This window comes from Bubalus bubalis, chromosome 12 (genome assembly GCF_019923935.1).
Source record: "Bubalus bubalis isolate 160015118507 breed Murrah chromosome 12, NDDB_SH_1, whole genome shotgun sequence".
NCBI lineage: Eukaryota > Metazoa > Chordata > Mammalia > Artiodactyla > Bovidae > Bubalus > Bubalus bubalis.
Window position 1 is genome coordinate 94,455,449 of NC_059168.1, and position 26,280 is coordinate 94,481,728.

The following is a 26,280-nucleotide window of genomic DNA, read 5'->3' on the forward strand; positions in this document are numbered from 1 at the left end:
TGGCCAATGGTCCTACTTAGATGACTATGACCACCACAGAAAGTACTTCCGTGCAAAGCCAAAGCACAAGAGTCTTAGAAGTTTGCTTACTTTGAATTAGGAAATTTATGATCCCCGAGAAAATAAGGATGGCGCTACAAGGACCAGAACACAAAGTAGGAAGTACTTAAACTCCTCACCAACTTCTAGGAGGAACAAGATTAAGGCACAAACTACACTCAGAGTCAATTCAAATGTAAATGCTCCGCTTCCTCTCTAACAATGATAAACTCCCTCAGAGTTAATAGTTTCTCCCTAAGAGATTCATCTCTCTTTTCAACTTAGAGGTATGTTTTGGAGAAAAGGAAGAAACACATGGTGGGGCTTAGAGCAAAACCTTTTAAATTCTTTGTCATAAAAGCTGTAGAGTAAACTACATTTCCTTTACTAATCCTTCGAACACTTGTTAAACTTGAGTGCGCTGACAACTTTGCCACTGCAATCACATTTTGGTTTCTAACAAGTTAAAAAAAAAAAATACTGTGGTTGTACTAAATTGTATTACCATCTTCCCTGAACTCCAAGTGAGAATTTATGCTGCCTGCACAAACTGTTGAAAGAGACACTCTCTAGGGAGAAATAACTTTTGGCACATTGCATAGCAAAGCTAAAGTTACAAAAGCAGGCTAAAATATCTCTTTCACCACACATATATTTTCATTCTCATTTGCTGCCTCTCTCTCTCTCTTCCTCCCCACTCTCTTGTCTCTCACACTCACTAACATGTAAACACAAAAACATGCTATGCCCTCCATAGGCAAAGGCACTGTTTTGGAAAACTCAGTTTAAGTTCATATCTGGAAAACTTTTAAATTATGCACAGAAGTTTTTTCTTTTTTAAATCAAGTATGTACATCTTTTTGTTACACAGCTTTTCCATGTCTTAGGAAATAATAAAACTCCACATTGCTCATCAAAATAAATTTTAAAAATACAGAAAATCATTATCAAGCATTTCAAAGACTCCACAGTCCTCCAAGCTATGAAAAATAATACAGGTGTTCTTTCATGTCAGGAGGCTGAAAGAGCAGAGAACAATGACTGGACAGAACTAAAGAAAACAAATGAGGCGCTGTTATTTTATAGTTAGTATTTTATTTACTCTTCACAGCAACTCTAAAAGATAAACATTAACAAACATATTTGCAAGTAAAAAAACAAACAAAAAAAACTTCCCCAAGGTTACTAGCTGTGGAGCCATAATTCAGACCCAGCTCCACAGCTCCTTCCACTACACCCACTGCTCCAGCCAGAAGACAGAGTGGGCAGCTTTTACTGAGACAAATTCTCATGATGCCGGACCACCAGGCAGTTTCCCAGGGGCAGCAGAAAAAGCCTAAAATGCAAAAAGTATGGGCTGTTGCCGAGGCTTGAAGTAAATGCTTCATTGTACTCTGGGAAGTCTGATGGACATGTACTAAATGAAGAGGAAAAGGCATTCCTCACCCAGTGAGACAAGTGTAAGTGCGCTTTCCTCTAAACTTATCCTGAGCACCTCTGTTCGTAGAAAAGGCAGAATAACATCTTCCAGAAAAACCACTAGAGAGAAAACTGCAATATAACTTGCTTCTAATATAAATCCCCTCCCTCTAGTTCGACCTGAGGATTTCCATTAAAAAACAGAATACAGCGAATTGAGCAGCCGTTCAACCTACTGGAAATGAGATATTTATCAACAATAAAACTGCAGAGACTAATCAAAATATCAAGGTTTGCTATAAACAGCTGCAATTGTGTCATTTCATTCATTTGCCCAACAAATAGGTACTGAGTGCTTACCATGTCCCACTCACTGTCTAGGTGTCTAGGTGCTGGGCACACATCAATGAACTGAATAAACAAAGACCTCTGCCCTTTCAGAACTGACAGTGTGGTAGCACAGGGTCTCTCAGGCTAATCAGAATCTGCCTAAGAGTCATATTTTTTTAACTAGTAAAAAGAAATAAACTATTCCTCCATGGGTCCGCAAATGCTTTGCCTTCTGTCTGAAATGCCTCCTGGGACCCTTCCCGAGCACCTATCACACAGCAAACTTTAATAAAAATTGCTGAATGGGTAAAATATGATTAAAAAAAAAAAAAAAAAAGATCTTTCTAAACAAAATGGAGAAAATGTAGTAGTGAACAGCCCTAAATCTCAACTTATAATGGGTCTAGGCCCGAACTTTAATCCTACAGCAGACCCAGAGCAGCTCAAATAAAACCTGAGTAAATTCAATCTCCATTCAGCAAACCCAAGAAAAATTAGGTCGGCTTGTTCCAGGGTCCAACCTCTAGGATTAAGAACTTTTTCAAAACCTAATCCGGACTTGCTAAGGTTGCTAGACGTAAGAAAGGACCTAGTCAAGCCTTCCAAATGCCCTGGGCCTAGAACTGCCTTAGATCTGGTCTCAATGCCCTGTTATCACAGTATAGAAGGAACGAGCCTTCAATATGAAGAGGTGACATTTCCTCAGTTCAGACCCCCAATGACCCTCAACTTCTAGTTCGAAGGATCAAAACAAATGAATCCAACTTATAAAACACAGTTCAGACTGAGAGGTGCTCTGTGCAGTATCCTGTGCTTAATTCTTTAATATTTTATCACTTAACCTTTGCAATAACACTATCAAGTACTATCAATTTCATCCCCATTTTACAATTTAGAAAAGAAACTAAGACAAGGACAGAGACTAAGTAATTTGCCCAAAATCACACAGGGAATAAGTCATAAGTGGAGTTGGAATTTGAACCCAGATGATCTAATCCTAGAAACCAAGCTCTTAACCAGATTTTTGCTAATAATATTTTTGAAGTTTTACGGGGAAGAGAGATAAGAACTTCTATTAACCAAAAAATTTATCAGGAAGAGGAATAAACTAAATGTTATGCTGAGCTGATTTTCTATTTCATTGAGAGCCATGATGAAAATATTTTTCATTTCAGCCTTTGTAGAAAATCTTCCCCAAATAATTCGGTCAATTTTTCATTCATAGCAAGTACAACCTAACAAACCTAATGGCACTCTCTTCCTGTGATGTTCTACAAGTCAATTTCAACATTCTGAGTATCAGTGATGATTACCACTGAGGACAGAAAACTGAGCTAAATATACACTAACTATTGACCATATTCCAGAAATGAGCTCTTTTAATAAATCTCTGATACCAACTTACTTTCTTGGCATGTGGCTCTTCTCACAACTAGACAGACCAAAGAACAAAAATCTCTGGTAGTTGAGGACAACTGTGACATAAGTGAAGAAAAAAATATATACATTACTCACTGGAAATTATCCATGTGTCCAAAGTGTACTTTTCTGGAAAGAACTCAGAATTAATCCCACATTTTCTGAAATAGAAAACTGGTCATCCAGACAGTTTCCTTTTCATCAAGTTTAATATCTTCACTATTGTTCTAGTATTTTGAACCCTTTCAAAAAGGAATTTAATTGTATCAGAAGGGAGATTTAACCTCTTAAAAATCACAATTGTGGGAGGTTTCATTGTTTGGAGTTTATTGTGGTTTGAAGTTTGGGTTTTTGTTTCTGTTTTAAGGATGATGTTGAATTAGGTCATCACAAGAAAGCCTAATTTGTACTTGTTTCTGCGTTATGCATTTTAATACATAATGTCAACCAGAAACTAGCACTTGCCATCTACCTCTACAAGGATTAAATCACATGCTGCCACAGCTGCTGACCTCCAACAGCCCGCTGAAGGAGTTTAGGGTGGAAAGCAGGAATGAGGCAATCTGTGCTCCAGGAAAACCGGCAGGATAGATCTTCAGACAGTCAGATGTTCTCAGGAGCTGATTTTATGAGCCCAATTCTTGTATCTCCTCATATCTAGAAAAATACTAAAATACTTCATGGTGACAACAGTTTCTCGTGACTTGCAGAAACTTCATGAGACCAGCAGAAATTTTATAAAAAATAAACATGCTTGATTGCATGTACTCCCTCTTTACCAAAATCACATATATACTGTCCTCCCCCTTACCTCTTTGCAACAGGTTCTCAAAGCTATCTGAGGTGCTGCCTCCCAGGCTGCAGTCCTCACTGACCCAAATAAAACTTAACTCACAACTCTAACATTGTGCTTTTTTTTTTTTAAGTAGACAATACTGTCTGTAATTCACCAACAAATAGATATAAGGTTCCTTTAAACAACAAGCAAACTAGAATCAGTTTAAATAATTTTCCCATGGTCAAAGAATTAGTTGGTGGCACAAGAAATCTGACTTCAAAGACTACAGTCTCTCCACTACATTGTTTTTTATTACAAATTATTCATGAAGATATGAGTTGGCCCAAAAGTTTGCTCAGGTTTTTCTGCAACATCTTACAGAAAAGCCTGAATGAACTTTTGGGCCAACCCAATAGACATTGTTATAACCTAGACAGTAATTCATCTGCATCTATTTTCAAATAAGGCTTTGTGATAACATAAAATTCTAATGCCTAAGAAACATTAAAGGTTAAAAAAAAAGTCTTAAATCAAGCAATTTCTTAAACTTTCCTGCTGGGCAAAGCAAGCTCATAGTGATAGCTTTCCTGAAGATTTATTTTTCTAATAAAAGCCTTTAGGGAGATTGCATGTTATCAATGTAACATAAAGAAGGAAATGAAATGTGTTGTGAAATAACACCAAAATAAGTTCCAAGGCTAGAATATAATTTCCTAAAGGTTAAATAAAGTTTCCTAAGCAGTTAAAACATGAGGTCCAGTTCTGTCTTACAGAGCTCATATTCCACTTTCTAGAGTCTAGCACAGCGATGAACCTAAAGTAAGAGCTCAAAGAATAAGTGATTAAAACTGTAACCAAAAATTAAACGTATAAAACTCAGTCATGTAGATTCCTGGGGAAATAAGACTTATATCACAGTTTTTGAGAAAGCTGAAGATACACATTTTTTTCAGCACTGAAACTTCATCATTTTGGTTATAATTCTAAACTATATTATATCTCACTGCTTTTTTGAAAAGTATATTTTAATAAAACATTTTTCTGATGACTGCAGTGAACATTTATTTTGGCTGCCTAGCATCCATCCATTCTCCCTTCCACTGGTAATAGCACCAGATTTTCCTCTGGGGAACAACCCTGCCCCATTCTCAGCTACAGAACCCAAACGGCACTGAATAGGCCTCCCACATACACACTCCTTCACTCCTCAATCGGCATCTCAAAGTCACCCACTCAAAACCACCATGATCGGTTCACAGAGCAGTCTATGACCCAAACGAGGCCTATTACAATGGTCTTTGGGTTAATGGCTCAAAATAATATAAGATACTCTTTTTCCACTTGGGTGACTAAACTGGTAGATACAAATTTTGGATTTGCTAGTAGCCATCTTTGCCATCATATAGGGACCACTTGCCCAGAAATGCATACAGAAGACAAAAAACCAAGAGCTAAAGATATGACAAATCTTTGAAACTATATGCAGAACACCTAGATCCAGCAAAATCCAAAGCCAGTTTTACCAGTGCCAATTCTCAATACTGAGAACCAATAAATTCCCTATTTTGCTCAAGCCAGATTTCATTGGGCTTCTGCCATTCTCGGCAAAAACAATCTAATGCAATGATTTGAAGTTATCAACATAATCAACTGTGCTGATCAATATAATACAGAAAAATCTTCAGGGCAAACCAAAGCACATAGGGTATAAGCTAAGAGCTTTCCCATAAATAAAATATTTAAGTTTGAATGCATGGATTCTGAGAAATCTACTCTGGCTAGTTTGTTGTACTTCCCATTTTTCAGCTGCATTAGACAGATAACAACTGTTGGACATTAGAGTTCTACACAGATAGGATATCTTGTGTTAAATAAAAATAACATAGTAATTTAAAATAACAGTATAATAAATTGCTGCTAAGTCACTTTACTCGTGTCCGACTCTGTGCAACCCCATAGATGGAAGCCCACCAGGCTCTGCCGTCCCTGGGATTCTCCAGGCAAGAACACTGGAGTGGGTTGCCATTTCCTTCTCCAATGCATGCAAGTGAAAAGTGAAAGGGAAGTCGCTCAGTTGTGTCCAACTCAGCGACCCCATGGACTACAGCCTACCAGGCTCCTCCATCCATGGGATTTTCCAGGCAAGAGTACTGGAGTGGGGTGCCATTGCCTTCTCCGATAAATATTAATTAAATTATTAATAAAATATCATTTTATTAATAATAAAACATACTCTGGAATAAATCTAACCAAAATAAATACAAGAACTACATGAGAACTACAAAACTCTGATGAACAAAATCAAAGAATTAAATAAATAAAGATATATTCCATGTTCACAAATCAGAAGTCTCAATACTGTCAGGATGTCAGTTCTTCCTAACTTGATTTAAAGATTCAACACAATAATACAAAAAATACCAGCAAGTTACTTTGTGCATATCAACAAACTGATTCTAACGTTTACACAGAGAGGCAAAAGGCCCAGAATAGCCAACACAATATGAAGAAAAAAAACAAAATCTGAAGACTAACATTAACTGACTTCAAGACTGATCATAAGTTATAGAAACCAACACAGGATGACACTGATGAAAGAACAGACAAATGGATCAATGAATCAACAGATAGCCCAGAAACAGACCCACAAAAATTAGTCAACTGATCTTTGCTAAAGTAGCAAAGGCAATACAATGGAGCAAAAATGGTCTCTTTTAACCAATAGAGCTGGAACAACTGGACATCCACACGCAAAATACTGAATATAGACACATACTGAATCTTTCCTTCATGCCTCACAAAAATTAACTCAAAATAGATCATGACCTAAATGTAAAATACAAAACTATAGATTATGATCTTGGGCATCTTGATGACCACAAACAGGACCTATGAAAGAAATGATTGATTAGCCAAACTTCATCAAAATTAAAAACTTCTGCTCTGCCGAAGACAATATCAGGAAAACAAGAAAAACAAGCTATAGACTGGAAGAAAATGTTTACAAAAGACACATTCAATAAAGGACTGTAATCCAAAATATACAATGAATTCTTAAAGCTCAAACATAAGAAAACAAACAACCCAATTTAACAAATGGGCAGAAGATCTTAACAGAAACCTCACCAAAGAAGATACACAGATGGCAAATGAACATAAGAAAAGATGCTCCACATAATATGTAATCAGGAAGATGCAAATTAAAACAATGATACACCACACACCGCTGTACACCTTTAGAATGGCCAAAATTCAGAACACCACCACCACCAAATGCTGGTGAGGATACAGAGCAGCAGGAACTCTCATTCGTTGGTAGTGGGAGTGCAAAGTGGTACAGCTAACTTGGAAGATAGCTTGGTGATTTCTTACAAAACTAAACAGACTCTTGCCATAAAATCCAGCAATCAGGCTCCTTGATATTCACCCAAAGGAACTGCAAACTTATCTCCACATGAACACCAACATGTGAATGTTTATTAGAAATGTTATTCATAACTGTCAATACCTGGAAGCAACCAAGATGTCCTTTAGTAAGTCAATGGATACATAAACCATGACACATCCAGGCCATGGAATATTATTCAGCACTAAAAAGAAATGAGGCATCAAGCCATGGAAAGACATTAAACAATATGATTAAGTGAAAGAAACTCATCTGAAAAGGCTACATACCAATATGATTCCAACTATCAATATATGACAATCTGGAAAAGGCAAAACTGGAGAGTAAAAAGATCAGTGGTGGGAATCATCGAGTGGACAACAGGGAGGGTTAAACAGGTAGAACACGAAATTTTTAGAGCAGTGAAAATACTCTGTATACTATAATGATGGATATATGTCATTATACATTTATCTAAATTCACAGAATATACAACACCAAGAGTGAACCATGACATAAACAATGGACTATGGGTGATTATGACAAGTTAATGTAGGTTCATCAATTGTAACAAACATACCACATTCATGGGAGATGTTGATAATAGGAGAGCTTGTGCAGGTATGAGGTAGGCATATCCAGGAAATTTCTGTATCATCCTCTCAATTTTGCTGTGAACCTAAATCTTCTCTTTAAAAAAATTAAACCTTTCAAAACAATAACAACCCCTATTATTTGAGAACTTTCTTATCCCAAGCACTAAGCATTTTACTTTAATCCTTTCAACTGAATGAAGTAGGTACTATTAGGACCTCCATTTTATAGCTGAGAAAATGAGGCTCTGAGATTGGCATTTTGTGACAATAAAAATAAACAAACTCGCTGCTCACATGGATTTTATTGTTTAGTGGATCAATGAATTCCTAGTCCACCTAGAAGGCCATAGGCCTAATACAATGAACCACAGATACAAGCAAGAAGAAACACACTGCTATGAATAAATCAAAAATTGTGAGACTTCCCTATTTCGTAATTTATACCCATATGGCCCTTAAATCACACACTTTAGAAACAGGAAGAAATCTGGAATCAGTCCCAAATAACCAAACATTAAGAAAATACATTGCTCACTTTCTGTTACTTTGTAAGAACAGCGATTCAAAGTCCATTCTACATACCAATTTACAGCATCAACACTGTGTAATAAAAAAACATAGCTTTAAGCAAGGATATACAATTAAGGTAAAATTAAAAATGTGATTTCAATGGGGAAAAAAAAGCAATTTGAAAAAGGCATAGAGGAGGGCTTTAGAGAAATTAAATGTTCTATTTCTTGAGTGTTAGGCACATGGATTTACCTTTATTCTTTAAACTACACATATACATACATATATATAAGTTGTGTCACAGTTTTTATAAACTTGTTTAAAGAATACAGTCACACTAGCGTTCAGATCCCAACTCAGAACTTTGAACAAGTCATTTCCTATCTGTAAGCTTTAATCATTTAATACTTATTGAAGTATGCAAAGCATACTACTATATGCAAAGCACTACTCTAGATGTTAGAATAACAAGTTTAAGAAACAATTTCCACTTTCATTGAACCCTACTTTTCTTATTTATGCAATTGAGATGATACTTATTTCATTAGGTGGTGGGCAAAAGCTTAACTGCACTGAACTCTCACCAGGCTCACCTCTAGTTTAAAGAAACAATCATTGTAACAATCCTAAAATACAAAACACACTGTAATTCTCAAAACTATCCCTGATTTTTTAAAGTCAGCTTGAAGAGTACAGTGAGGTAAGGTTCCACGTCTCTATCCCAACAAGATGTTTTCTAACTGGAGTATCAGGTACTTAGAGTTAAGAGAAATTACAAAGATTAAGTAATCCACGTCTTTTGAGTGAGTAGTAATTTGGCCCTATTCAGTTCAGTTCAGTCGCTCAGTCGTGTCTGACTCTTTGTGACCCCATGAATCACAGCACGCCAGGCCTCCCTGTCCATCACCAACTCCCAGAGTTCACTCAAACTCACATCCATCAAGTCGGTGATGCCATCCAGCCATCTCATCCTCTGTCGTCCCCTTTTTCTCCTGCCCCCAATCCCTCCCAGCATCAGAGTCTTTTCCAATGAGTCAACTCTTCGCATGAGGTGGCCAAAGTACTGGAGTTTCAGCTTTAGCATCAGTCCTTCCAAAGAACGCCCAGGACTGATTTCCTTTAGAATGGACTGGTTGGATCTCCTTGCAGTCCAAGGGACTGTCAAGAGTCTTCTCCAACACCACAGTTTAAAAGCATCAATTCTTCAGCACTCAACCTTCTTCACAGTCCAACTCTCACATCCATACGTGACCACTGGAAAAACCATATCCTTGACTAGACGGACATTTGTTGGCAAAGTAATGTCTCTGCTTTTGAATATGCTATCTAGGTTGGTCATAACTTCCCTTCCAAGGAGTAAGTGTCTTTTAATTTGGCCCTATTACACTGCTACAAATCAGGATCCATATCTTAACACTCTGTAAAGTGCATTTAATTTTACTGGAAAATTCAGAAGAAGCAAAATAAAAGCTAAAGTAATCAAGTAATAAAAGTAACAAAAAAATTTTTTAATTTAAAAATAAAGTAATAAAGCAAAATAAAAGCTAAAGTAAAGGCAGGAGGAGAAGGGGATAACAGAGGATAAGATGGTTGGATGGCATCACCAACTCAATGGACACGAGTTTGAGCCAGTGCCAGGAGTTGGTGATGGACAAGAAAGCCTGGCATGCGGCAGGCTTCATGGGGTCGCAAAGAGTCGAACATGACTGAGCGACTGAACTGAACTGAATTATGCTGAATCAAAAACAAAAAACATTGGAAAAAACAAAAACTCTAAGTCAAAGAGATACATGCATCCCAATGTTCATAGCAGCACTACTTACAATAGCCAAGATATGAAAACGACCCAAGTTCCCATCAACAGACAATTGGTTTAAGAAGACGTGATGTATACACACAGTAGACTACTACTCAGCTATTAAAAAAGAATACTGCCATTTGCAACAACATAGAGAAACCTAGAGAATATCACAGTAAGTGATGTAACTCAAAAAAGACAATTATTATACAATATCACTTATACATGGAATCTAAAAACAAAGGAATCTATACACAAAACAAAAACAGACTTGGATATAGAAAACAAACTTATAGTTAACAAAGGGGGAAAAGGGAGGGATAAATGAGGAATATGCAATTAACAGATACAAGCTACTATATGTAAAACAGATAAACAATAAAGATCTACTATATGGCACAAGGACCTATTTTCAATACCTTGTAATAATCTATAATGGAAAATAATCTGAAAACACATACACACAGCCACAAGTGGTAGAATCAGGACTTTAACTTCATTCCCGTGACATCTTCCCCAGAATAGCTGTCTAATATGACCTGCACATGCAGTAAGGAATTCAGATATATAGGAAAAGAAAAATCAGGCTTATAGAGAAAATAAGGGGAGAGACAGTTTTCATTCATGAAAGTTGCAAATTTCTTTTTTTTTTTAATTGAAATTTAGTTGATTTATAATATTGTTATTTTTAGGGGTATAGCAAAGTGATTCAGTTGTATGTATGTGTATATATATGTGTATATATATATGTATATAGGGGTATAGCAAAGTGATTCAGTTGTATGTATGTGTATATATATGTGTGTATATATGTGTATATAGGGGTATAGCAAAGTGATTCAGTTGTATGTATGTGTATATATACAACTGAATCACTTTGCTATACCCCTAAAAATAACAATATTATAAATCAACTAAATTTCAATTAAAAAAAAAAAAAGAAATTTGCAACTTTCATGAATGAAAACTGTCTCTCCCCTTATTTTCTCTATAAGCCTGATTTTTCTTTTCCTATATATCTGAATTCTTTACTGCATGTGCAGGTCATATTAGACAGCTATTCTGGGGAAGATGTCATGAGAATGAAGTTAAAGTCCTGATTCTACCACTTGTGGCTGTCCAACTTAGACAAATACATTAAACTCTTCGAGCCTCAGTTTCCTCAAAAGTAAGACTCATCTTAGAGGGTTATTCAAGGTTTAAAAAGGAGTACTACAAATGACTGGGATATAATAAGGACTCAATGAATGTTAGCTATTTTATCACCATTCTTTAAAAGTTTGCAGTGATTTATTATCCAATTATTATTGAAAACAAGAAGATGATAAATTTTGTTAATACCTCTTAAGAATATTTTAATCTGAGGGAAAACAACTCTCAAAAAAGGCTTTTTCCTCCTCTTCGTCTTTTAAAGAGACAGCATAAATTGTTTATTTTTCAAGTCAATTTTTTTAAAATAGCTAATGATGATCATACACTGATCACAGGCGAAGATCCCAGAATCAGAGTCCTATAAATGAAAGCTTAAGAACAAATCTGGCTCTCAATTATTTTAAGTGAGCCAACACTCAGTTTTCTTCATGAAACTGCTAATACAGAAATGTGAACAGATACTTAGGAGAGATTTGAAAGCCAGATGTTTTGTTTTGTTTTTTAAGATTACTGCTCAACTCCAAGGTAGCTGAAAAACTCAGTCAACCAAAGCATCACATCTTAAGCCTTCTTTTCACAGAGTTCTCACAACAGTTTCTCAACTTGACTATCTACATCTTTTTGCTGCTAAGTCACTTCAGTTGTGTCCGACTCTGTGCGACCCCATAGACGGCAGCCCACTAGGCTCCTCTGTCCCTGGGGTTCTCCAGGCAAGAATACTGGAGTGGGTTGCCATTTCCTTCTCCAATGCACGAAAGTGAAAAGTGAAAATGAAGTCACTCAGTCGTCCCCGACTCTTAGCGACACCAAGGACTGCAGCCTACCAGGCTCCTCCGTCCATGGGATTTTCCAGGCAAGAGTACTGGAGTGGGGTGCCAAAGTGCATTAAAAACACTGGGAGAAGAGCAGACAGAGGGAGGCTGGTCTGGGAACAGCCTTGAGAAACTCATGCTGCCACTCCCAGTGTGAAGCAACTGCCCAAGAAGAGTGCTTACAGCAGTTTCAGAGATGCCAGCTGTAACGAAACACTTGTGTCTGATATGCATTCCAGAGTGTAAGCATGGTCAGTGCCATCTGATCAAGGGACTGGGCAGGCTCATCTCTCTTGCAAGAGCACCCTTTTTCGAGACCTTCAGTCAGATAGACTGAACTCAACTCTGGGAATTTTCACAACCAGAGGTGACTGTATTCCTATTCTGGGATCCCTATGTAAGGTGGGTTCTTGAACAAATAGACAAACTGGAGAACACAAAATGAAACTGGCAGAAAAAGGCACTAAAAAAAATAAGAACAACAAAAAAAAATAAGAACAAAGTAGATCAAAGATCCACTCAAAATGATCTAACTTCTTTTTCTAAACATTAAAACCATATACCTAAATAACAAGATTATACACAAAAGATATTCACTGGCATTATTTACAACAGGAGAACCCTGGAACCAATCCAAAGATGTAATTATCAGTAAATATAGCACATAGATATGATGTCATAATTTATAACAACTAAATTGATTTTTAAAAAGCTGTATTAATAATTTTAGGAAAAGTTTAATGATTCAAGGGAGAACAAGGAAAACACATACATGTAACATAAGTTTGGGGGGAGTTTATATATTTACACACACACAAGGCTATAAGAAAATAAATCAAAACATTAGTTATTACTGAGTGATAATTTTTCTCTTCTTTATAATTTTCAAAATTTTACACGTGGTCAAAAACTAGTACAAAAACCAGCTACTAAACTTTTACAGAAAAATAGAAAAAATATACACTATGATAATCTGCTAATACATACTCAAGTGGAGAATTTTGTGTATTTTTTTTTTTTACAATGAGAACATAATATATCACAGTACAAGAAAAATCGTAAGAATGAAACTCTCACAGACATTTATAGAACAAAACCTATACTGACTCCTCCAATTAAAGACCCATAAAGTAGTTTCAGTGCTCTCTAACCCACCTTCTCACAGCAGGGAATTAATCCCTCTGGGGGATGCAAACAAACTTCAAAGAGAAGATTATGCCCAGACACTAGTACTGTATATAGCGTAAGGTTTATACCTAAGTTTATTCAGGTATTTTGGCAGAGATCAGAGATGCAGATCCAAGAAACAAAGACTAATTTTAAGACAGATTCTTTACAGTCATCTAAATGGCAAAAATAATGCATTAAATAGTATCTGAAAAAGGCAAATATAAGTTGTATTAGAAAAAAGAAAGGTTGTAGTAGACAAAAGTTATCTAAAATCAAATATTTGACAGCTTATTCACTGGTATTAGCAACTGGGAAATCCTAGGAATTCCCAAACAAAGTAAGCGGTACCGTGAGTTCAGTGTGCGTACCCAAATTTTATTTGCACAAACTTTGGGAGAAGGTACCACTCAGTGTCATAGGTCTGAATGCAGTATCTAAGTAGAATGGACAAATTACATGTCTCTTCCATGGATGTTATGGAATGCTCTTCAGAGCACAGAACACATGACAGTTAACAACACCTTCACGACTTCATACACGAAAAATAATGGATGGGGAAAAGAACTGTCTTTAACATCTAGTAATATTTCTTACTGGTCTTTCTCACATTTGTCATCCTTTTATCGTGAGGTAATTTTTTAGGCGTTACTTAGAAGTACCTGACCATTTTATAAAAACATGTTTTATGTAGAAGAACAGCATATTTTAGTAATTCGGCTTTATTTAGTTTCCCAATTTTTAAAAATTTTGGATAAGGAATCAAATTTAAGTTTAGCTTTTCTGGACATTAATCATCTAATAGAAAATTAAAATACTTGACATATTAAAGAATGTGAAAGACAAAACTACAAGTTTCTTGGAAGAAAATATAGGACAATAGCTTCATATCTGTAGAGTAGGAAAATATCAATAAACTGTAGGTATGAAAATCAAGAAGTTTTGATCAAAGATACCAGACAGTGAAAGACAAACTATAGAGTAGGAGACAATATCTACAACCCACCTGATCAGATAACCTACATAATGTACAGTTTCTTATAAAACAACACAAAAAAGACAGAAAAAATTTAAAAATGATTAAGCCTTTAACAGGCACTTTAAAAAAGAAGATATTTTGAGAGGTCAATAGTGTATGAAAAGGTGCTCATGTGCTCAATCTCATTAGTCACTGGACAAGTATACAAATACCAACAATGAGGAGATACTACTATACAACTATCAGGTTGGAAAATAACACCAAATCTAATTGTATTAAGGACTGTAAAGATGTTGAACAACAAAGACCAAACACCACTGGAAGTAGTGTAGATAAGCAAGATCAACTTTGAAAAACAAGCTAGCGTGATCCAGTAATCAAGTATGGTATACATCCTATGTATATGTTTACATGCACCAGGATTTAGGTATTGATATAAAGGTCACCACCACATTGCTTGTAATAGCCAAAAATTGCAAACAACCTCAAGTCCTTTCAACAGTAGGATAAACTGTGATATAATCTTAAAGTGTTCTACACTGCAATGAAAATAAATGACCACCGTATACACAGCAACACAGAAAACCCTTACAGACTTGAGTAAAAAAGCAGCAAAACTACATACAGAATAATTCTATAAAACTCAGAAACAGGCATTATTACTAAATTAAATTTTTCAAGGAGGTAAACTTATATGGTAAAACTACAAAGAAAAACAAAGAAATGAGTATCATAAAAGTCAGGATAGTAGTTACCTCTGGAAAAAGGGAGGCAGGGACTTCTGGGGCGCTGGCCAGCCCCACCTCTAACATTTACAGGGCCTAGGCCTAGGCAAGAGTACAAACTGAGGTCCACAAATCATATGTCTAAACATTTCAAAGATGTGAAATAAGCTAATAAATTATTAAATATGTTCCATTATCACAAGTACTTGGAAGGCCAGATTCACACTGAGAATTCTTGAATTCCTGAGAGTTCTATGTAGGAACATGGTTCACAGAAAATTGGCCATTGGCCATCTCTCCCTTTTCCATCCCACAGTGCCAGGAACCTCACACACAGGGATGCAATCGCCTCCACTCCCAAGTCCAAGCTCCATGCCATCCCCTACTCCCCACAAACAGATACCCTGAGGCCACCCTTTGGGTCTAGGGGTGTGTATACCAGCAGCCAGTTGACCCTCAGAAGGACAGACCCCAGGGAAGACTCAGACTCTGGAAATAAGACTCTGGGGCCACTGGGTCAAGAAATTCTTAGATGTGAGCTACTCACAGTTTGTCTAGGATGGAAGGATTCACGATCTAAGCATGTCCCACAGACCCTATGGACTTGCCTGAAAAGGGCACTTCAGAAAAGGGCCAAAGCATAGGGCAAGGGCAGGAGTTCTCTTGCCAGGACCAGAATTTCCTTAGAACCAAGCAATATTATGTCTTCACCCGGATAACAGTAACAAAGATACTCACTCTGTAACTATTAAACTGTACACAAAGGTTTAATGTATTTTTTCCCACAAATAATGGAATGGACATCACATCTCTGCTGATGTGATACACATTGAGAAGGACACATATGATATTTGAAATACTCCTATCCAAAATCCATAACCTGAATCTAATCATGAGGATAGAATCAAACCTAGGGACTTTCTACAAAACAAGAGACTTAGGTTCTTCAGAAACATGACATAAAGATTAAAAAAGGGAGGAAGGGATTGCAAAACTATTCCAGACTGAAAGAAACTAAACAGCTGTGAAAACTAAATGGATTACATGATCCTGAATCAGATTCTGGATCAGAGAGGGGAAGTGCTATAAAGGATATTATTGGGACAACTGATTAAATATGGACAAAAGACATTAACTTTCTTACTTCAGTAATGGGACTACAGTTATTTAAGAAAATGCCCTTATTCTTAGGAGATATATTCTAAAGTATTTAAGGGTGAAGGGTCACAATGTCTGCAACTTATTCTCAAAATGTTTAGCAAAAAAATACAGTGATCAAGCAAATAAGGCAAAACAGTAACAACTGATGACTCTAAGGAAAGCGAGTATACACTTAACTACTCCTGTAACTTATCTTTTAAAATATTTTCAAATTTCTAAGTTTTTAAAAAGTAAACTAAAGGGGTTAAATGAGACAAGAGTTGCCTACAGGAAGAGGAATTAGATAACTGGGAGAAGAGGATATGGTAAAGACGTTTCATTTTGTACACTCTTCCATCTTATTTGTACTTAAACTTTGTTCATATTCCCAAAAAAAAAATTCATTTTAACTTTGGGAGGAAATAACTACAGCACTGAAAGGGGGAACATTAGCAACTGTAGAAATAAGAAAAAATTTTGTCCCTAAATCTATCAAATCACAGCCATCACCAGCTAGTTACTCTGTCAAGTGGGCTCACAGAGGTACCACAGCTCGAACACCCCTAGTATCGGCTACCTCCCTTCTCAATCCAGTAGTTTGCACAGTTAGAGGCACAACTTAAGATGAATATTAACATTCTAGCTCCAGAACGACCATAAGTTTATAACATGTCCATTAATTCAGAAAGTGAAACACCCAGGGATCGAACCCAGGTCTCCCACACTGCAGGCGGATTCTTTACTGTCTGAGACACCAGAGAAACCCAGGAATACTGGAGTGGGTAGCCTATCCCTTCTCCAGGGGATCTTCCTGACCCAGGAATCAAACAGGGGTCTCCTGCACTGCGGGCGGATTTTTTACAAGCTGAGCTATCAGGAAAATGCTAATAAGTTTATAACATGTCTCATTAATTCAGAAAGTGAAGCTCACAGTTTTCACTTTTGATATTGAGAAATGCATCTAAGAAATGCTAGTGACATTGTACAAAGCCCTGGAGATGCCATGGAGAGATGTGTATAACATGGTCACTGTCCTCAAGAAGGCAACTTAGAGGAAGAAGACTTGAACCAAAAGCCCTTGCTATTCCACACAGTAGCTGTAAGATCTTGGTAAGTTATCTGACCTCTCAGATGCTATTTTCTCATAGGCAAAATGGAGATGCCATTCAACTATCTTTAAGAGTTGTACTGTAAGTACTTACTAGGTACATCAATCATGTAGACAACAGAACAATAGATACTCAACAAAAAGGTAACTATGTTATGAGCATTACAATCTAAGTAAAATAATGAAGTAGAAAATATGCCCAAGGTTGTACAGACAATGACAGGCGTAACTACCACTGGAATCCTGATTACTCCAAGTTTCTAATCCAAATAAACTCATTCTCCATAAACACCAAATAAATATACACCAAATAAATATACACAACTGCTGTTGTGTAGACCAAGAGCTGCTCCCTAATATATCTTTGGCAAACACATCACTGTCTTGGGTACCAAGAAAAAGAACACTAGGCCAGAAGGTGATTTTTGCTCATTAACCAGGAAGGATTTTAGGTCAAAAAGTGATTTACTCAGCCTGAACAAGATACTCTAATCTTATCCAAGACCCTGTTGTCCAGGAATACGTGTGCAAATTAGCCCAAAAGCTAAAGCCAGAGGAGGTGTTTCCTTCAACTAATTTTCAACCTCTTTTTTAACCAGCTGACATAAAATTTACTGAATTAAATCTATTTCAAACATCTCCTCCCAGTTTAGTGGCAGAGATTTCCCTTTATATTATTTTATAACCTAATTCTAAACCCTCTTTATTAGCAAGGTGACAATAGTTCATACTAAAATGTTGACTTCCAGGTATCTCTGAAAGATACAAACTAAAATCCAATGGTTACAATGAATAAAGCCATAATTCAAGGCTGTTAAAGCAATGACTCTTAAATTGTTCCCTAGGATGATGTGCGCACAGATAAAAGGGAAAGACACTTAAACACACTTAAAGATAAATAAAAGTTTAGAATATTCACATATTATCCAATGTACATGGCTATGTCATACAATAAACAAACATGCCATATCATAATGAAACATGCATACCTGAAAGAGTGCCACCTGTCCTAGGATAGGCCACTTCAACATACACTTCAAAGGTGGTCTCTGGGTTTTGCCTACAAAAGAAACAGACCGTGATTACTGACAAGGACTAAGGCAGCATGAACAGAATATGCAGGCTGTAAAACAGGGCAAACCTTGATTAAAATCATTAGCTCTCCAACTTAATGGCCGTGGAACTTTGGACAAGTTACTCAACTTCTCTGAGCCATAGCCTTCCTAATCTATAAAATGAAAATACCTAAGCAGAATTATTATTGTGAAATGTAAAGAAAACAAACAAAAATTGCCTAAATACAATGTCTAGCACATAATAGGTTAGCCGTTGTTATGATTTTACAGATGTTATATTTCCCATTTATACAGATGGATCTCCAAAACCAAAAGAAAAACTTTGAAGAAATTCAAACCAAGGCAACACTAGCACAATGTAACGTGCTCCCTCATACTCCAGGATAAAATATTCAGGTGATGACATTAACTTGCTTACTTACAGGTGTTAAAGACTCAAGAGAAACAGCATCCTATCTCATTAGGCTATTATGAAGACAGGATGCTAATCTAAAATTTAAGATACTGTTTCCTCACGGCGGGGGGTGGGGGGAGGTGGGGGGTGGGGGGAGGCTTCCCCTGCATTGGCAATGGCAAGTATATGAATGTTCATTACTATATCCTTTTACCTTTTTATGTCATGAATATTTCATATTAAGTTTTAAAAAGATCACAGCACTAACAAAATGTTAACAGTTGTTCATTCTGAGTGACAAGAACATCGGGGTTATATTATCTTTGTATTTTCTCTTTTCTCTTTGATTCTAAAACTACAATAAAAAGATTATTTCCAGATTGCAAGAAAATCATTTAGCAGAAGAAAATGTTACACATTCAAATGTCTATGACTGAATTCTATTTTAAACCTGACAACAAAGCTCAGAGAAGAAACTTTGAGTTGCCTAATCAGATCTAAGGGAATTGCAATCAACTAAATACCTTGAATTTGCCCAGCAGATTCCACTTTCCAAAATAACTATCTCATTTACCTCTTTTCATCCTCATTATAATCTTATGAGGTAGGTGGATCAGTCATCACCCTCACCATACAGGTGAGGAATCTAAAGCAGAGAGAGTCTAAATGACTTGGTAGTCTCACAACTAGTTAGAAACACAGCCAGAACTGCAACTCAGACCTCCAGGCACTCAAATTCTGGGTTTCATTGATTCTAAGATGAAATTTGTCTCCCACATTTTCCCATGTTTTACAGTCTATTGCATCTTACAAGTCTAAATGGCAATTCTTCTTAGTAGTACATATAGTAACAGCGCATCTTATAAATAATGGCATCTTGGACTCAATATTGTAATACTCCCGCCAATTTCTCAGGAGTAGTTGCAAGTCAGGGATCTACTATTTCTCTTGTGAAGAACCATCATTTCCTTACTGAAGAGAAATTTCAAATGTGCCTTAAATAAGTACCTACAGTGAAAAGAGTTGCCTGCTCTAAAATTCAAGGGATTTAAATATACCTTTGTCAAATATAATTTTTAAATTAGACAATAAAGCAGAGTATCTTACTTAACTAAAAGTAAACTCAAGTTTTAAGAAAGCTATTTTAAAATGCTTTTGTACTTTTTTTCCCCCTGCAAGAGGGTACAAAAAGACCAACAAGGTCAGCATCCTTTGGTCACCAAAACATTTGCGGAAAACACCATATGGAACATCCCTTGATTCAAATGATCTAAAAGTAGAGGGTTTGTTGAAAGAAAGGAATATTCTAAGTTCATCTAAAGAGCACCAAGAAGATTCCCTCTAAAACCTAGAAATATCTTTAAGCCTATTCTGCAACTGGCTGAATTTCATCTCAGAATTTCATTCCTCTGGATTAAGATAACGGCTTTCAAAGTGTGTTCTGCGGGACCCTAGGACTCCATGGAGATTCCTCAAAGATTCCATGCATTTTTTTTAACCCAAATGTCCACTTTTAAGTTTATTTTTCTCTATTTAAAAAACTGAAAGGAACAAACATGAGCATGCAAAGGTGTTACATACCAAATTTGTTTTTTTAACAGTGGAGCATTAATTTGTGCCACTAACTTAAGGTGTTTTGTACAGATCTGCTGTCTAACTGAAGAACATTCTAATGGTGTCTAAACTCTATCTCTGCTTCTTCTCCCTTTCTCTTCAACACTTCGGCCAGGCTTCTGAACTCACCACACCACCAAAACAACTTGTCATGATCACCAGTGTCCCCCCCCCCCCCCATTGCTAAAATGTGCCAAAATGGTCAATCTCAAATGCTTGTCTTAACCTCTCAGCAGCATTTGACACAGCTGATCGATTTGCCCTCCTCCAAACACTTTCTTCATGTGCCTGCCAAGACATCACTCTCTAGTGGTATTCTTGCTACCTTACTGGCTGCTCCTTTGCTGATTCCTTCTCAGACAAAACTCTCCTACCCTCGAACTTAGTGCTAGACCTCTTCCTGCCTACACTCATTATCTAAATGATCTCATTCAGTCTCATGGTATTAATTACCAGGCAAATGCTGATGAGCTCTAAAGTCCTGTCTCCAACCTGACTTCTTCCCTGACCCTAGATTCCCTCATCCAACTGCCTCCTCAACATCCCCATCTGGATCTTCAAGAATTTTTAGCTTAACAAATGGCACTTTTCTTCCTCAAACCTGCACTTCCTGATATCCAGTTACGCAGGCAAAAAAAAACAACAACAACAACAAACAAAAGACACCAAATCTAGTATCACCCTTCAGTCCTGTTTTATATGCCAAATCAATCAAACAAATTATGTTGATTTAATCATTAAAATATATCCAGAATCTCAATGATTCTCAGCATCCCCAACCGACTGTCCTTGATAGATCATCAACATTTCACCTCATGGGGACTCTCTGCGACCCCATGAATCACAGCATGCCAGGCCTCCCTGTCCATCACCAACTCCCAGAGTTCACTCAAACTCATGTCCATCGAGTCGGTGATGCCATCCAGCCATCTCATCCTCTGTTGTCCCCTTCTCCTCCTGCCTCCAATTGCTCCTAGCATCAGAGTCTTTTCCAGTGAGTCAACACTTCGCATGAGGTGGCCAAAGTACTGGAGTTTCAGCTTCAACACCAGTCCTTCCAATGAACACTCAAGACTGATCTCCTTTAGGATGGACTGGTTGGATCTCCTTGCAGTCCAAGGAACTCTCAAGAGTCTTCTCTAACACCACAGTTCAAAAGCATCAATTCTTCAGTGCTCAGCCTTCTTCACAGCCCAACTCTCACATCCATACATGACCACTGGAAAAACCATAGCCTTGACTAGACGGACCTTTGTTGGCAAAATAATGTCTCTGCTTTTGAATATGCTATCTAGGTTGGTCATAACTTTCTTTCTAAGGAATAAGCGTCTTTTAATTTCATGGCTACAATCACCATCTGCAGTGATTTTGGAGCCCCAAAAAATAAAGTCTGACACTGTTTCCACTGTTTCCCCATCTATTTCCCATGAAGTGATGGGACCAGATGCCATGATCTTAGTTTTCTGAATGTTGAGCTTTAAGCCAATTTTTTCACTCTCCACTTTCACTTTCATCAAGAGGCTTTTTAGTTCCTCTTCACTTTCTGCCATAAGGGTGGTGTCATCTGCATATCTGAGGTTATTGATATTTCTCCTGGCAATCTTGATTCCAGCTTGTGCTTCTTCCAGCCCAGCGTTGCTCATGATGTACTCTGCATAGAAGTTAAATAAGCAAGGTGACAATATACAGCCTCGACGTACTCCTTTTCCTATTTGGAACCAGTCTGTTGTTCCATGTCCAGTTCTAACTGTTGCTTCCTGACCTGCATATAGGTTTCTCAAGAGGCAGGTCAGGTGGTCTGGTATTCCCATCTCTTTCAGAATTTTCCACAGTGTATTGTGATCCACACAGTCAAAGGCTTTGGCATAGTCAATAAAGCAGAAATAGATGTTTTTCTGGAATTCTCTTGCTTTTTCCATGATCCAGCGGATGTTGGCAATTTGATGTCTGGTTCCCCTGCCTTTTCTAAAACCAACTTGAACATCTGGAAGTTCACAGTTCACGTACTGCTGAAGCCTGGCTTGGAGAATTTTGAGCATTACTTTACCTAGCATGAGATGAGTGCAATTGTGCGGTAGTTTGAGCATTCTTTGGCATTGCTTTTCTTTGGGATTGGAATGAAAACTGACCTTTTCCAGTCTGGTAAATTTTATGTTATATGCAATTTAGTACAATTTAAAAAAAAAATGAGGAAAAAAGTCCTTATAAGGTCCTACATGATCTGGCCTCTGCCTATCTCTCCAATTGCATTTCAGAATTCTCTCCTCTTGCCCACGGCATTCTAGCCACACTGGTCTTCTGTCTGCCCCTCAACACATCTAATTCATTTCTATCTTGTGGCCTTTTACACTAATCATCATATAGACGGCTCTTCCTGTCATTCAAAATACAACTTATACCTGACCTCCTCCAAAAGTCTTCCCCAACACACTCTCTACCACTGAATTTTAATTCTACACATCACAGCAATCACAATCTTGTTTCTCTCCTCTAAATGTAAACTGCAGGAGAGCAGGCATTTTTGTCTGTCATACCCACGAGTGTTTCCCAGGTGCCTAAACAGTCCCCGGCACACAGCCAGAATCAAATATTGGAAAGGAATAAAGGAAGTACAGACTAGCCTTCCCGGAGTCTAAAAAATTTCAATAATGATAGGAGTGATTATACACTTCTGTGACTCAAACTTCAGCACATTAAAAGATGAAATTTCAAGCCCCACCTCCAGGGTACCTGGGGCAGGACCCAAGAATTGACATTTCCAATAAGTACCCAGATAATAGTGATGCTACTGAACTAGTGATCACAGTTTAAGAACCACTGATCTAGTTAAATGGAACTCTTCATCTAAATAATTAGTACATACAATATAAAATAAACATAAGGTGTACCTCAATAATCCATATCAACAGTGCTTTTGCAATAAAAGATTTCAAAGGATAAAAGTATTTGTGGAAACAATGACGCTAACTTCTCTTCTACTGTTATCCATAATCATTGTCTCATTCTAATCAATTATAAACCTACCTAACTTTCTTACTCAGTTCAAATAGCTGCCAGAGTTCTATTACATGGAGCCAAAGATTATGACAGTTTCTTCAGGGGAAAAAAAAAAAAAATGCTGACTACCACACTAAAAACCAACCAGACTATATATGTTATTGTCATACTTATCCATGATCATTTACATGTTGTATTATAGAAGAAGTAGTGATTAATGTTGTGACAAGTTAAATAACACACCAAGCAATATACATAAGGGCCACTGAAGTCAATGAAGATAGAAGCATTTTCTACTTCTATGCAAATCAAAAAATAAGTTTTTAAGTTTCTCCTCTAAATGCAAATGACCAAGCGACTTAATATTTTCATTAAACCATTACTACAACAACAATTTCCAGAGACTCTGTGGAACTACCTTGAGACTACTTACTTCCTCCATTACTCTTTAAGATGCTTAATATTTTCAACTACTTGGAACTGAAAATCCAATTTCTGTCCTAGTAACACTCCTGCCAATTCAGTACATGTAATGATCCAGTGGTCATGTATGGATGTGAGAGTTGGACTGTGAAGAAAGCTGAGCGCCGAAGAACTGATGCTTTTGAACTGTGGTGTTGGAGAAGACTCTTGAGAGTCCCTTGGACTGCAAGGAGATCCAACCAGTCCATTCTAAAGGAGATCAGTCCTGGGTGTTCTTTGGAAGGAATGATGCTAAAGCTGAAACTCCAGTACTTTGGCCACCTCATGCGAAGAGTTGACTTATTGGAAAAGACTCTGATGCTGGGAGGGATTGGGGGCAGGGGGAGAAGGGGACGAAAGAGGATAAGATGGCTGGATGGCATCACCGACTCGATGGACGTGAGCTTGAGTTGGAGTTGGTGATGGACAGGGAGGCCTGACATGCTGCAATTCATGGGGTCACAAAGAGTCGGACACCACTGAGCGACTGTACTGAACCGAATGATGCTAAGAATACAATGTTCTGAGCCAGTTTCCAGTACAGACCCAAGATTTCCCAGAGCACATTGTATCTTAACATATTACCATGAAAATGTCCTGCTTCTGCCATGATATCCCATCATCAATTGCCTCACACTCCTATACCTCCATGATCTGGAACTCTGCCCATCAGCCAAGCTCTTTTTTTTTTTTTTTTTTGCCATCCACCCTTTCCTTGAGTGGTCTTGCACCCTAAGATCCAGCCATAGGGAACTACTTGTAGCTCTCTGAACAAACCATGCTCCAATTCTCTAGTGACAATATCATTACCATACCACTACTTGTACCTACTGTTTCGTATGTGCAAAGCACGATTACATGATTAAGCACTTTACATGCATTATCTCAGTTAACCTTCAACAACCCTATAAGTGTTATTACCCCCAGTTTAGAGATAAGGACCCTGAAACTCAGAAGATAAACTAGCCAAAGTCAAAGCAAGGAAATGGCAGAATCAGCATGAATCACCCAAAAGCACTAACCACTTTACAGTTCTACCTTATTCAGCTGCTCTTCTGCAAAGAACTGTCTTTCTAGTCTTTTCCCCTTGACAAATTCATTCATCAAGCCTTAGCTTAGGCATTTCCTCCTCTCTGGGAAGCCTTCTCAACCCCCTACCCTCACATCCTAGACTGAGTTAAGTGCCTCTCCACTGTGCTCCCATCTCTGTGCAAATGCTATTGCACTTCCACATTTTTGCAGCTCTAACACATTTGACCCTGATGCAATTACAATTACCTGGGGAGCTTTTAAAGGTCCTGAGGCTCAGACCACACCCCAAAACAATTAAATCAGAATCTCCAGGCATTGTTTGTTTTTTTTTTAAACCTCCCCAACTTATCCCAATGTGTAACCAGAACCACCACTGTGCCTCTAATTAAGTATCTGTCTTCCCCACTAGACTGGGAGCTCCTTGAGGGCACCAACTGTCTTCTCAAATGCCTAGTCATAAACCTGGCACAATAAAAGTTTGATGAATGAGTTTTCCTCTGACATGTGACACAGAGTTTCTAATTCCCAATAACTGTTTCTCTTTCTCTAACAAGAAGTATGCTACTGAAAATGCCCTGCTTATCCCTGACTGTTATTCTTTAAAGATGTTTTCCTTTGGAGTCAAAGGTATCAATAAGTCACACCTGCTGACAACAGTCTCTGCTCTTAAATACAAAAAAATGACACACAAGCAGTTAAAATGTGTTTGAAGGAAGGGAGGTCTGCTCAGTTCTTGCCTCTGGGAGAATGAAGACTGAGAGTAAGCCAAGAGAGATTTCTATTCAATACCACCCTCTTCTGAACACTCTCGGCGATGCCCTGGAAGGGCCATGCTCAGTGCTCAGGGCCATGTCATCAACATGATTAAGTACACTCAGCTTGAAGTCATGAAACAGACAAAAGCTCTGACAATATTCAGGCAGCAGGAAAGCTAATTTTTTTCTTTAAAAAGCATCATGTTATTGATCACTCTGCTGGATCATCAGCTTTCAATTAGGACCTACTTTTCTTCGATTACAATGTATTATGAGATTAGGAGAAAAATGTAACACTAACTCCTCACAAGATGAATCTTTGCTGCGTAATGTAACCATGCCATAATGCTAGGCCCTCATACCTTTAAGTGTTATTTAGAAGTACTAAATGAGACATACACAGTACTGGGACCCTTTATTTCACAGCTATCAGATATTCACAGCAGTTAGTATTCTAAAGCAAAATAGCAGCCTATTCTCTATGGACTAGGGTAAAACTTCAGCACACTGTCTCCTTAGTTACAAACTGATATGCTGAGGGGGCTGAGGCATTTCAAAATTCATACCAATTGAACTGTCTTAAAGTTGACAAC

The 26,280-nt window shown here is 37.5% G+C and overlaps 1 protein-coding gene across 9 annotated transcripts in view; it reads right to left on the reverse strand.

Annotated features, from left to right (window-relative positions):
* The window catches only part of DENND1A (DENN domain containing 1A), a 527,315-nt gene that overhangs the window by 467,946 nt on the left and 33,089 nt on the right, over positions 1–26,280 (reverse strand). For all 9 annotated transcript variants that reach the window (XM_044926324.2, XM_044926331.2, XM_044926328.2 and 6 more), the window contains exon 2: positions 18,347–18,417. In XM_044926324.2, coding sequence (XP_044782259.1) covers positions 18,347–18,417 — 71 coding nt within the window. The remainder of the gene's footprint in view (positions 1–18,346; positions 18,418–26,280) is intronic.